Source organism: Seriola aureovittata, chromosome 16 (genome assembly GCF_021018895.1).
Source record: "Seriola aureovittata isolate HTS-2021-v1 ecotype China chromosome 16, ASM2101889v1, whole genome shotgun sequence".
Taxonomy (NCBI): domain Eukaryota; kingdom Metazoa; phylum Chordata; class Actinopteri; order Carangiformes; family Carangidae; genus Seriola; species Seriola aureovittata.
The window spans coordinates 17618150-17631775 of record NC_079379.1 but is presented as its reverse complement, the minus strand read 5'-3'; the positions used below and the strand labels follow the sequence as shown (position 1 = coordinate 17631775).

Below are 13626 nucleotides of genomic sequence, written 5' to 3'. Positions count from 1 at the left end.
GTTGCTCCCAGCCAAGAGTTGTAAGGCAGTGTGTGTTGTGAGCAGAGAACACGCAGGGTCTCTCTCTTTTTCCTTTTGGGAGTTCACAGTGATTGGTTTCTCTGTCTCTCTAGGCAGGTCAGGGGAGTACGGCTACGGGGGTCAGCCGAACACGGTCCGGACCAACTTCACCACTAAGCAACTAACGGAGTTGGAGAAGGAGTTCCACTTCAACAAGTACCTGACCCGGGCGCGGCGCGTTGAGATTGCTGCTGCACTGCAGCTGAATGAGACTCAGGTGAAAATCTGGTTCCAGAACCGGAGGATGAAGCAGAAGAAGCGGGAGAAGGAGGGGCTGCTGCCGGCCAAAGCTCCAGCCTCCGAGGCGGGAGAGAGCATTCAAGAGAAACTGGACGATGCAACATCTGAGAAGTCGATCTCAGCCCCTTCTACTCCTTCTCCCACATCCTCTACGGTGTCTTCCACAGGGGCTGATCCTTATTCTTCCAATTAAGAATCAACTGCCTCTTTATCTCCTCGGGCCACAGGCGGCCTGTATATACCAAAGCTCATGCCCAGTGTATCAAAACCAAAGTTCTGGTTGATGGATAACTTGTGTGAACGTTTAGAAAGGGTTAATGCACTATTTGGAACTTTGGACAATAATATGGACCAATTCTGGGTTATAGATTTGTTTTATATCGTGTATTGTGTTCGGAAGAACAAGATAATTGCTGTCCAAACAAATGTTGGTCTTGGTTTAAAATGTGTCAACTTTCCTTTGTAATTTGACGTTAAATAAGCGTTACGATAGGACCACGATGGTGCAAAAGATATCCAGTACTTTCCTTATTCCTGCCCCTCACCAGGGCTGCTGAATGTGCCAATGTATCGTCACAAAGACGCACACACACACACACACACACACACACACACACACACCCACACACACACAAACAAATACCTCAAATGTGCCAAAGTTGTGCGTCATGGCCACGGCCATGTGGCTGATTGCACTGGATGTCGTCAATTAGGCATCACACAATCAACGAGATGACCTCGTTAATTAATCGCTATAGAGTGCATTGTTATAGTAGCTCCTTAATCACTGTCACTTCTGTGTTTCAGGCCTGTGAGTCTGTGTGTCGCGACTGTCTGAATGTCTATTGTGTGAGATTTGCATGATGCGTAATGCTTTCATGTTTTATTAGCAGGGCGCTGAGTTTTATCAGTTGGGGAACCGGTCATTGATGGCCATGTGTGTTCCAGGCTTTTATCTATGATCTATTTAATCCAGTGAGGCACATACAAAATGTTTTGTCCAGAGAGACGTTTACGGGTCAATCATGTGTATTAAAGTGCGTTTACCTCTAAAAACTCCTCCTGTATCATTGCTGAGGGGAAAGTCTTGGGAAAGACAGAATTAAAGAGACTTTTCAGATTATTTTAACACAAATCTTCCACTTAAATCCACCCATCAGACCTTCATTTTAAGATCTACAGCTCTGTCCATTCCCCCCACCCTCTGAATAGCCGCACGCGTCTCTTTTACGCACCACAGAGTCTCTCAATGTATGCGGCCGTGCGCGCTCCCGTCCCCTGGGGTAAAGAGTTATTGGCATACTAAAGGCATGTTTATCCACGGAGGAGATGAGAGCGCGGACGTCCGCGTCATTTGTGATGACAACCTCATCGAGATCTCGGCTTACTGAGGGGACAAAAAAAAGAAACACTTATCGATTAAAACATCGAGGTTAGGCTATCGACAAGGATGGGGCCCCACTGGCCCTGTCAGCGTAAACTCTTCAGTTCCCCCAAGTTACATGCAAGTGTCATCATCCACACCTGATGACAAGACGAACAGTGAAAACTTGCAGCAGTGCATGTCACACAGTCAACTAGGCCTACATCAAACATCCCTTTAACAAGAGCAATTATTTCGAGCTATAAGGAATATTTACGCCCATTGTAAACCTGCTCGTCAAAAACTTTAGGTAAATATCATATTCATATTTACAATAAAAACACAATGATATGTATTCATACCACTCCATAAAAACATACAATTGTGTCTAAACTGGAACTTTTGTTTTATCTGCCATTTTCAACGTAGCCTACATCCTCTGTCCCCTGTTCAAACTGAAGAAAAGCTGTTTCCTGATCCAGTTGCTGTTTTAATTCCTGGTGTGCAGGATGCGAGTCCATCCTTCCATAAAAGGGCAAAAAACCGCCGAAAGAGCCATGATTAATGAGCGACGTTCACCTTTACCTGGGATCCACCTGCGGGAGCGGCTCTATTGGAGTTGTGGAGACCTGAGGCTGCAGCACAGGCTGCTCTGTCTCCTTCACTGGAACAGGAGAGTAAGTTATGTAGACGGCCTGTCTTTTATTAATATCACCTTTAGTCGCTTTATTTTCGATGCTGTTAATTCTGTTGTGTGTATCAGGTGTTTTTCTACATTCAGGACAAAGTTGGTGCTGGATGAAACCTGGGACAAGGTTAGCCGGGTAACTGCAGTCACCCTCATTTTGTTGTTTCGCTGTAAATAGTGAAGAGTGCACATAGACTTGTTGCTCAGGAGCCTGTTTGTGTTTTTCAGGACAATCTGGAAGAGACTGAGGTGAAAGAGTCGCTATCTCTTATTTCCGGAAAAAAGACAAAGTTAGCCTCATATCCTCTCTCTGTATGTAAAGCGAATTATTATATTTTAGAAAATAAATCATCTATAATCTTAATTTTCATCAAAAGGTCTGTAGTAATTTAAATAAACGTTAGTGTAATTATATATATATATCTATATCTATATATACTGTGTATATATATATATATATATATATATATATATATATATATGTATGTAATGTATATATGTATATGTATGTATATATGTAATGATCATTTTTAAGGTGATTGTAAATAGGTTAGTGTTAGGCCCACCTGTTTTAACATTTTAAGCCAAAACGAAAATAGTTCTAGTTGTTGTTCTTGACTATATCAGTATCTCTGCTTCTTTGTGAAATCATTTAACACATGTTAAAATGATCATTCAGCCTCGCTGCTTATAAAGTTTAGACTGATAGGCTGACGAAATGGATTAGATTTTCAAAGCAGCATGAAAATAATGTTGTTAATTAACATTATTTTGAACAAAGGAATATATATTTTTAAATGCTATTATTAGAGTATATAATAGTCAAAGAAGAGTTCAGAAACATTTTGTTTAAAACTTTTTAAAACGTAAATTATCTCTTTAGTTGTTTTTTGACAAATTAATTCTCCACAATTTTTTTTAAACATGACAGTGGCTTTGGAAAATATTTATTTCACTGTCTAATATACACATTTCTATTTCTATGGTATAATACGTTTTTAATTCATTTTGATTTTGTTTACGACCCTTGACAAAAATTTTAATCAGCAGCCAAACCTATATCATATTTCCACAGCCGTCCCTCTATTCTGCCTCTAAGTACAAGTTCCCCTCTGTGCAACAAAGACTGACACAAATTTGGCCGCAGATTCCAGATTCATTTTTGTGTGTGTGTCCAAAGATACAAGATTTTAAATGTTTAAATTTAAATAAAATAGCAGTTGTAATAGAGACTAACACGATGAAGAAAGTTATTTTCTTCTTACACGCTTTCAGTTATTACTTCATTTGTGTAGGTTATTACTGGATAAAATAAATAGTAGCTAATTTAAAAGCTTTATGTGTGTTTCTGGCGACCCGCTTCAAACAACCTAATGGACCCTTGGGTGTCCCCGCAACCCGTTCTTTGGGAAGTTTAAACTCCTTGATTCTCCCTCCAGGCCCCTGCGCGCTTTGCAGGAACCGCACAGACTCGATTAGAGACGCAGCTGATCCTCAAAAGAAACCCCGGGGTCATTCCTCGGTCACAGTTTGAGTTTGTTGTCACAGCACCACCCAAACCTAAACAACAGTTTACAGACCACACTGGGCAAACAAGTATCTCAACAAGGCAGCCACAGTCCAGGCTGTTTGACCAAAACACACTCAGACTAAACGCTGAAATGACCTCAGTCCTGTGAAATTAGGACGTTGTTACTGGTCCCGTCGCCAGAATCTGGTCCTGCGAGGCTGCTGGTTCCCATTAAGGCTTTCAGATAAACACATGGACGATGACAGACGCTTGACACAAACCATTAAGGCTTTGTGAAAAGACGGACAGACGTTTAAACCGTTTGACTCAAGAAGGTGAAGCAGAAATTAGATGAAGAATTCATTTGCGCGTCCTTGATGTGGCCTAAAAGAGACGTGCGCCCTTTGCCAAGCACACATTTGTGCCATGGTTGTGATCGGGAAGCTGCAGATGAAACAAATGACTTTCTGACATTGATCGGTGAAAAAGTTCAGTTCGTATAATAGTTCCAGCAACTGAAAGAGGTTTTACACTGTTCTTCAGAAACGAAGGGAAACAGTGAATGTCTATTTCCAATACAGGAACCTAGATTTTAATTTGAACATTCCTCTAAAAAACAGAGGAAATACACGACAACAACTTTTTCAAATTTGCAAATTATGAATTTAGTTTACTTACATAAAATTAAATGTAGTAGTCTGTTACATTTTTTTTAATGAATTGAAGATTTGAGCTCAAATAAGAAAAAAGGGTTATATCCAGCAAAATATTATTTCTAATGTAGCACAACGTCTTTAATGAGTTATAGTTAAAACAGTTAATAGTTTAAAATATTTTTTAATGTAAGTTTTTTTGAAATTATTATTTTTTGTTCGAAGTTTGTGCACAAATTGGACCTGATTTAAATATTCATACGGGATTTAGCATTTTTCAAGAACTACAATGACAACAAAGTATTAATAATATTATTCTTCATCAGTAACTAACATCACATTTATATCTGATTGTAATACATTTTGTTTTATTTACATTTTCTTCTCTACTTAATAAAAATCTTTAATGAGCGTCCATTTGTAATAAATAGTTTATCACAATACTAATATCTTAATTATAAGACTTTTGTATTTTGAATGGTGTCAGGAAGCATTTAACCTCCTGAAATCCTTTTGCCCTAAACCTGCATCCGAGCTGTAAAAGAAGCCGTTTTAACACAGTGCTTCACTGGATTAAAGTTTTCTGTCTGAGGCTAAATGATAAAAACTTTGGAAATCCTCTGCAAATCCTTCATTAAGATGCCATGCATTCGCTCCTCAAGACGGAATAAAAGCAGGTAAAGAATGAGCAGCTCGCTATAATGTGACTCATTTTCTCCAACAGTGTCAGTGGACACAGAAAGATGACTTGTGAGACACGAAAAGGAAGCAGAGTTGACAACAGGACTCACAGGTCACCACCTGAAAAGCTGCAGGTATTTATATCCCAGAACCACACACACACACACACACACACACACACACACTTTCACACACAGACATGCACAACAAGATTTTTACTAATTTTGTTAGTAAACAAATGCAAGTACATGTGCTTGAGGAAATTTAAGTCAGGGATGAGTTTGCCTAGGCATGCACTGGCACACACACACACACACACACACACACACACAAAGACAGAGAGACACAGAGAGAGAGCACGAGAGAAACAGAGAGGAAATACATTTGAAAAGCTGTCACTCCTGCAGTGTCAAACCGAGGTCTCTGCCGCTGAAGTCTCTCCTTGTTGATTTAATTTTCTCATTTCTCTCAGAGGCTGATGTGTGTGTGTCTGTGTGCAAAAGACAAAGGAAAGGACCATAAAGTTCAACTATCAAGTATGAAGAAAATAGAGGGATTTAAAAGCACGGGAGAATGCTTGTACAGGGAGACGTAAGTTCAGAAGCCCATGTCATTGCACCACCCATGGTAAATATCCATTTGGCACTGCCATCAGACCTTATTGACCAACGCTTTTATGGTTAAGCCTCATTTCCCCATTGTAATAGAGAAATCCTTGGTGTCCTCAGACATTATGCAAATGAAAGGGGCAGAGGTATGAACACAAACACAGTCTGCGTGTCCTGGAGGCCTCAGCGGTGACACCTGCACTGATCAGACTGTGCCTCAGCACATGAATCTGAGCTGTGGTTTGTTTATGTTCAGTCATGCTGCTCTGCCCTTAGATACACAATAAAAAATCAGAACAAGAGGGTGAGACAAACAGTTTCTGCTCTCAGTCAGACTGACTCTCGGTCCACTAGTGAACCCACGACAGCGGACAGAAAGTGCTGGAAGGCCAGTGAGAGACAGAGCGGCAGACAGACAGAAGTCACTCATCAGGGTAGTCGAGGTATTGGCACGTCTGCGATCATTGACCACTCCCCTGCTGTGATTGGCAGCCAAAATGAATTCTTCCATCGACAGATGTGCGTCTCCATGTGCCGATAAAAGCGACGGCGCCGATGGAGGGATTGACAGTATGATGGAGGAAGAGAAGGAGGGGAAGGATAGGAGAGATGACGTCATGTGGTCAGCGGCGGTCTGTCCCGCTGCTTCTACATATTTCTGTGATGCTGGTTAGAACGACATTAGCTGGGATGTGAGAGAGTTAACCAAAGTAGAAGCAGGGATTAAGTGGTAGGTTAGAAGCTGACTGCAGTGCTGCTCATCCACACAACAGAACTCACCTCAGAGAGTTGTCTGCAGTTTTCTTTGAGCTCTTTTTTGTCTGTCGACGCAGTCCCACTAGGCCGAAAGGAGCGACACAAAGAGACGTGAAAAGAGCAGAGCACAGCCAGGACGCTTCAGCAGGTCTGAGGCCCAGAGGAGGAGAGAGGACTAGGAGAAGGGCCGTGGTCTAGAGACAGAGGTCCATCCATCACACATGTCCTGACCTCTGCTTGACCCCAGCATGGCAGCCAATGAGGCGCCCTCACCCCCTAAAGAAAGGAGCCCCCCACCACACACACATAGACACCCACACACACTTATCTACCCACACAAACACACAGACACACACACACACACACAGAAGAGATCGGGTGACACTGAGTGGAGTCTGGATGCTCTTTGTGTTGGCCATTGTCGCTTCCCAGAATCCTTTGTTTTTTACGTGACTAATGTGAGTACCAACACCTGACAGACAGGCTGTTCCTCCTCTCTCTGTCTCTCTCTCTCACACACACACATACACACACACACACACACACACACACACACACACACACACCAGACAAGAATAACCATCATGGAACATCCTGGCTCCAAAAAATACGTGGGTCAGAATAGCTTCAAACGAATGAGACAGAGCAGGACTGAGGACACTGAATGGAAAACATATTTGTTTCCACTGGAAAAAAAATCAGCGATTTTTCAATCCTTAACATGAACTAGAAAGGAGAATAATTTTATAAAAATAAGTGAAAGTGTGAGTCAGTGAAATTTAGATTGTAAGACATAACAGTTGCAACTCTGCATTCAAATTGATCAAAAGAGAAATTCAATTATGTTTAACCAGCATTTTATCTACATGTTTCAGTGCTCGTTTTAGGCATTAGGTATGTCTTTGAGTTTTACCTATTTTAATCACAAAAAGTCAGTCTATTACTCTTAAAAAAAAACATTTCCATGTCATGTTGTCCATTTCTATCACTGGACATAATCAAATGATTCAAGTACCATTTTCTGCAAATACATTTCTACATTGTTCAATTAACTACAAATACAGTGTTCTGGCTTTTATTCAGTATTTGGGGAGTGCAGATGTCAGCACTTAGGCAACGCCAAAGCAATTTCACCACAAGCAAAGATCAAAAAGAATTTTATTTTAGACTTAATGAACTTGGTCAATCTTTACCGTCTTCTCTTAGACAGTAGAGTAGAAGACTAATAATGGAAGAAATTCGTTTTTGCAAAATAATGAATAACATCTGTTGAAAACACATGATATCAGTAACTCTACTGCTGGGGCAAGTTATTGGAAAAATGTTGTCAATTATTCATTGAAAAAGTCATTATATCACTTTATTAACTTGGCAAAAGCGGTTGGTTACTCTACTTGCTACTTAAGTTACTCACCACAGCTCCAACCGTGTCTCTGAAAAACACATATCACATTTTATGTATTTAATGTGAAGAAATAAAAAACGAGACATTGTGGTTCAACAAGCAGCCAGCCTACAATAGGAGCTATTTACTGACCATAAAGGCTGTCATTAGCTTAGCCTCTGTCACTGACTGCACATAGCAGTCTGGAGTAGTCCTATCTTCAACCAAATGCAGGCTAAGCTACCGCCAAGCTAACATGTGCTGCATACTGCATACAAACTCCTGATGAGACACTTGACCCTGCAGTTGTCAAACTAACTAAGCATTACTGAGAAAACTAACTGTGATCTGATTACTAAACTGTATTAGAAATTGTAATCCCTTACACCACTCAGTGCTGAAAACAGTGATTACATTCCTGCCAAACACTGTTCTACAGTGTGCAAGGTTAGCCATCCAGCTAGCCGGTTTGTCTCAATGCATGTCAACAGATACTGAAGCCATAATTCGATCGAGTATAATGATTTGCGAGTAAACAATGTGCATTTACCTCTCATAGTCTCTTATTTTGCAACAGGCAATCAGACAGTTTATACGTGTTTGCAACTGAACCTTAAACCATCATGACTATCTACAAAAACAGGCTCTAAACGGCCTCCATAGTTGTGAATTTTGTTTCTGCTTGTTGTAATTTTCCTCTTGAGCCAAAGATGTAAGATTAACACACAAAGCCAAAACATAATCCCTAACTCTGAACTGCACAGGCAGCAACACACCCAGCAGCCTTTCCTGAGTGCTTGTCAATAAGCAAGAAGGGCCTGAGCCAAACCTTTGATATCAAGGACCTGAGTCTTTGAATAACTAGAATGAATAACTAGACAGGTGAAGTAGCACGTGTTAAAATGGCCTCAAGGAGATAATTGCTACATATCACAAAACACAGAACCACAGTTCCTACTTTCACACACACCCACAGCTCCAGGGCGGAGGAAAGGTTTCAGCACCTCAGATTTAACATCTCTACGTCCAGGGAGGGTTGTGTGAGCGCTGGATTCTGCCGGAGGCGACGTGCAGCGATTGTCGGGATGTTTGAGCTCACCTGACACCATTTTACCTGAGAGCCACCTGTCAGTCCTCCTCATAAAGAAGAGCAATGGTGCTCACGTGCGCTGTGACAGAAGACCAACTGAAACACAATCTGGGAGGGATTAGGGAGCAATTTGTGTGTTAACTGATACAAAATGGAGCGCTCGACCTCTTTGATGGTCGCTGGCATGAGTTCGGAGGCCAGGTCACATCAGGTAGTTTAGATCATTTTCAGGTAAATTTAACACAATTGTTGCAGTTTTCTAGATATCTTCTTGTTCAAGTAGTTTGACTGACGTGTTAGAGCATTTCTTATGTTAATAGCGCTTAATGAAATTAACATTTTTGAACCAGCCCGCTCAGAAGCAAAGTCTAGTTTACTGATGCCAAATACTTCACTGCTTCAGCGCATTTGCAATGCTAAAAAGTACAGGAACAGCTGTAAAGCCAGCATGTGTGTTAAAACAGACAGTGCTAATACAGCAGCTTGTTATTGTAAAGAACGACAGAGATGTTTAAGTGACAGATGTAAGGCTTAGTGTAACTCTAAGCCTCTCGTTTGTACACGCCCTGAAGCACATCACACTGTGGGAGTCTGGGAGGCAGAGTGAAACTATGCACTGATAGGCTGCCTGTCCCCTTCAGGCAAAGAACAGTCTAGATTTGAATCTCCAACCCTCGCAACATCGGGCTTAGCAAGACAAATTGATTCCGAGTTAAATCTGTGAGATGCTGTGTGTTTATGGCTGTGTAAACATACATAGATAAAAAGCCTCTTATCACACAGTTGGAGCTGAGATGCTGACAGAGCAGCAGTAGCCATCAGAAAACATTACCCAATGTAAACCAAGTGAAAGTGGAAGACTTCCTCGTTTTTGTTTTCTTTCAGTATCACTGTGATGTTTCAGTGCTGTGCTACTCTGAGGTGATCAAGGTCTTCTTATACAGTGTATCGGAGATACAAAAGATGCTCTAGAAATGTTCACATTAAAGTCTTCTGCCCATGTAGCAGTCAGCATCGAACAACAGCAAGTACATTATTTGAAGATTTTGTTTTTGTTTACCTAATGCAATCTCTTATACTTTTAATGCAGCTCAAACATGCTCTTTTACAAAGCCTCAGAGAGCTCAATGCACACAAACAAACAGACTAAACATTAGCGGACATCTTTGGCACATTAAAAACACATAAGGTGCACTGAGAATTAAAGCTACAATTACATTAAACAAAGGGAAATTAACAAACACATTCAACAGCAAAAGCAAGTACAGAAATGCTGCAAGTCGCACACAACAAAACTAAAAACAAACTGATGAACAGGCATGTAATTAGCAGAAGGCTAAAGCTATGTGTTGCAAATATTTCCAGTAATATTGGAATTAGGCAATCAGGATGTTAAAGGTAAAAATTAATACCATTAGCTCAACATCACTGATCAGCGTCAGTGATTTGCAGAGGTAAAGTTTTTCAGTTTTTTTCCTTGATATTTCTGTTTTGTTCATGTTGAGAAACTTTCAGTAACTTGTTAAAAAGCTCCTTAACTGACTCGCTAACATTTAAAAGTCGTCCCTTTCCACTTCCTCCGCCTCCAGCTGCTTGATCACCTGTACCAGAGAGTATGTTATGTGGCACAGCCATGACAGTGATGACTGCACAGCATTTTGATGGAGAGACACTTACTGCAGTTATTTTGCTGGCAATAGCATCCCATACATTCACTTTATCCTTACCTGACAGTGCACCCTTGACTCTAGTTGACTCAACAAGATTAGTTTATTTTGTGTCTATACGTTCTCTGAGGTCATCTGGCTGAGACAAATTTTTGCTTTGAGCTTCCATTTCCTTTTTTTAAAGTGTGCATTTATTATTATTTTTGTTTTGTTTTGTTTTGAACTTTCCTGTTAAATAATTTCTCATTCCTGACGGATAGGGGTACATACTGTATATAGGAGTGTCACTCTGATGACAGAGACAACACCTGCACGAAATGCTGATGCCACTCACTCATCTAAGAAGCTCATGTGAACTGTCAGCACTGGATCTGAGGCTAGTTCTTACTCTGTGCTCAAGGTAATATCTGTGTCAAGTAGCAACGAAACTGATCAAAGCAAAACAAGTGTACTTTCCCACACCCACTTTCACCTGGAAACTTTCTGTGGTCATCATACTGAATGTTTTCGTCCAGTTTTTTTGAAGACAGTTAATTACCTGCAAGGTCCCACTTTGAAACTCCCCCGTGCTGTTGTCACTTCAAACAGGAAGAATTCAAAATGTAATATAATTAAAAAAAAAATGTAATACTAAAATAAAAAAAAGTCAACATTACAAAAGTTAAGAGGCTTTTATTGCTCTATTTCCCTGTTTTGGGGAGGAGCTACTTGGACCAATCGATAGCAATAATCTGGGCTAACCTGGGCAAATGCTAACTTCAAAGTGTGAGTGTAGATGTAAGAGGTAAATATGAGATTTTGTGATCATAGTTAAGAAAAAAAGGTTAGACTCCCCAGAAAACCAAAGGAGTTTTCTAACATCAGTCAGTAAAGGAGAAGAAACTGCAAAACAGATACGTGCTTTTTTTGACTTGTGTCCATTGTATGTGGGGGAGTAATCTGTGTATGTGTGTGTGTGTGCATGTGTTAAAGGGAGCTGACCTCTCCAACGCCACATGCTCACCTGCAGACAGCCGGACAGTCACCCTCGTCAACGCCCCCCTCCTCCTCCTCCTCCCCCTCCTCCCCCTCGCTCGTTATCATTTGAGCTCCACAGAGACTCTTCTAATGACAGCGCTTGTCTATAACGTCGTCGTCACGGCTCGTGTACGTGTGTGTGTGTGTGTGTGTTACACTGTGTTTGTGTGTGAGCTTGTGCACTCGAACCAGTGCATGTTTGCCCTGTAATGACAGCGGCTGTCTATAACGGCTCGTCCTGGCAGGGATCATTCGGTCCTCCCTCTGTCCCACGTCCGCTGTCTGGTGTCACCCGTGTCCGGGTAGACGATGATGTGATCTTTAGTCCCCTCTGCGATCTATAGACTGGCATTTGGCTCAGGGAGCGTCCCCCGGCCCTGACATGCATGCTAAAGCTTAACGCTGTTCTGCCAATATCTCTCCTGCCTGCCTAACCTCCCCCAACAGGAAGTTAACGCTAGCCAGCGCAATATTCCCACAGACAGCATTAGATAGTGGAGTGGCAGCTAGCCACTGAAGTTCGAGCCCCTGTACGAAAAAGTATAGATGGTTTGTGTGTATGCATGAACCTGTGGTGCAGTGCAAGGGCGTAGGTTTGGTCTCAACATTGTTAAGGACGCAACAACCCCGCCACCCCTCCAAAACAAAGAGATTGACTTTTTAATGCCGTCAGCCAAATGGTTTATTAACATAGGCTATAAGATTTGAATTTACATTATGAAATGCCTATACACATGTGTTGAATTTCCATATATGAAATATGCCATATGTATATATGAAGTAAAATCATGTTTGTATTTAAAGTATTTATCTAAAAATTACATATGAACCTGTTAGAAATCGGAACAAATTAATATATTGACATATATTTCAGACCAAAACAAACATGTATTTTAGTCTGTTTATATTATAGACATACTGTATGTTATATAAATATATGTCCATCCCAAAGCCTGTCAGTATATGTTCATATTATATATGTAAATGTAAAAGATAGACATGTATGTTTAGATTTAATAAGAAATTATAAAGAAAATTTTATACAAATATATAGAATTTTAATAGGTATTTGGTTTTAATAAAGTTGCATTTTAGTATGAGTATTTCATATATATTATAAACGTATATCTTCATCTATCCAGAGGATGTACTGTATGTATGTCATAATAATAATATATCCTTTTACAAATAACACATATGATAATAGCACTCTTGATATAGGGACATGTATGTCACATGTATGTAATAAGTCATAGTATAGTAAGGCATAAAAATGTCATGGTATAGTAAGGCATAAAGATGTTATTGTGAGGGACCCCTGGCCTGTCTTTGTGATTACTGCTTGACTTATTGTCCCCTCTTTCTCATTTGTACAGCAGGTGTCTGGAGGGTGGAGCCTTATCCAGATCACCTAGTTGGAAGCACCTGGGTCCAGTGTTTCTGTTTCTAACCCTCTCCCTTTGTGCTGTCCAATTTGCTCCTGTGACGCTGAAAATTTCCAGAGAATGGGACTAATAAAGGAAGATCTTATCCCATTTATTATTCTTTTCTGTTAGTTATATCATTTTGTTGTTAATAAATCTATTATTGCTTGCCCCAACATGTGTGCCTTGCTTTTTGTGAAGGTTTTAGAGCTGGGTCGTGACAAGCATAGTATGGGCAGAAAGTAGTCTGACTTTTTATTTTATTTTATGTCTTCAATAAATAAAAAAAAGTCATAAAAAGGACATAGTATTGTAAGGCATGAAAATGTTACGAAACGTCATAGTATATAGTAAGGCATAAAAAGTCATAGTACAGTGAGGCATAAAAAGTCATAGTACAGTAAGACATAAAAACATCAAAAAACGTCATAGTATAGTAAGGCACAAAAAGTAATCAAAAAGTCAAATTATGGTGAGGCATAAAA

At 40.4% G+C, this 13626-nt stretch overlaps 1 protein-coding gene and 1 long non-coding RNA gene across 9 annotated transcripts in view; both read left to right on the top strand.

Annotated features, from left to right (window-relative positions):
- The window catches only part of hoxa1a (homeobox A1a), a 1867-nt gene extending 942 nt beyond the window's left edge, over positions 1-925 (top strand). The window contains exon 2 of the mRNA XM_056398505.1: positions 114-925. Within this exon, the coding sequence (XP_056254480.1) occupies positions 114-493 (380 nt within the window). The 3' untranslated portion in view covers positions 494-925. The remainder of the gene's footprint in view (positions 1-113) is intronic.
- Positions 926-2231: 1306 nt separating this feature from the next.
- LOC130183244 (uncharacterized) lies at positions 2232-13310 on the top strand. 8 transcript variants are annotated; one of them, XR_008829801.1, is made up of 7 exons: positions 2243-2340; positions 2427-2487; positions 2580-2663; positions 5239-5329; positions 5668-5786; positions 6637-7017; positions 13097-13310. It is a non-coding gene; the product is annotated as an uncharacterized LOC130183244 (long non-coding RNA). The 8 variants fall into 8 exon arrangements; XR_008829798.1 differs by having other exon boundaries at positions 13094-13310; XR_008829799.1 differs by lacking the exon at positions 5668-5786 and having other exon boundaries at positions 13094-13310.
- Positions 13311-13626: the final 316 nt, after the last annotated feature.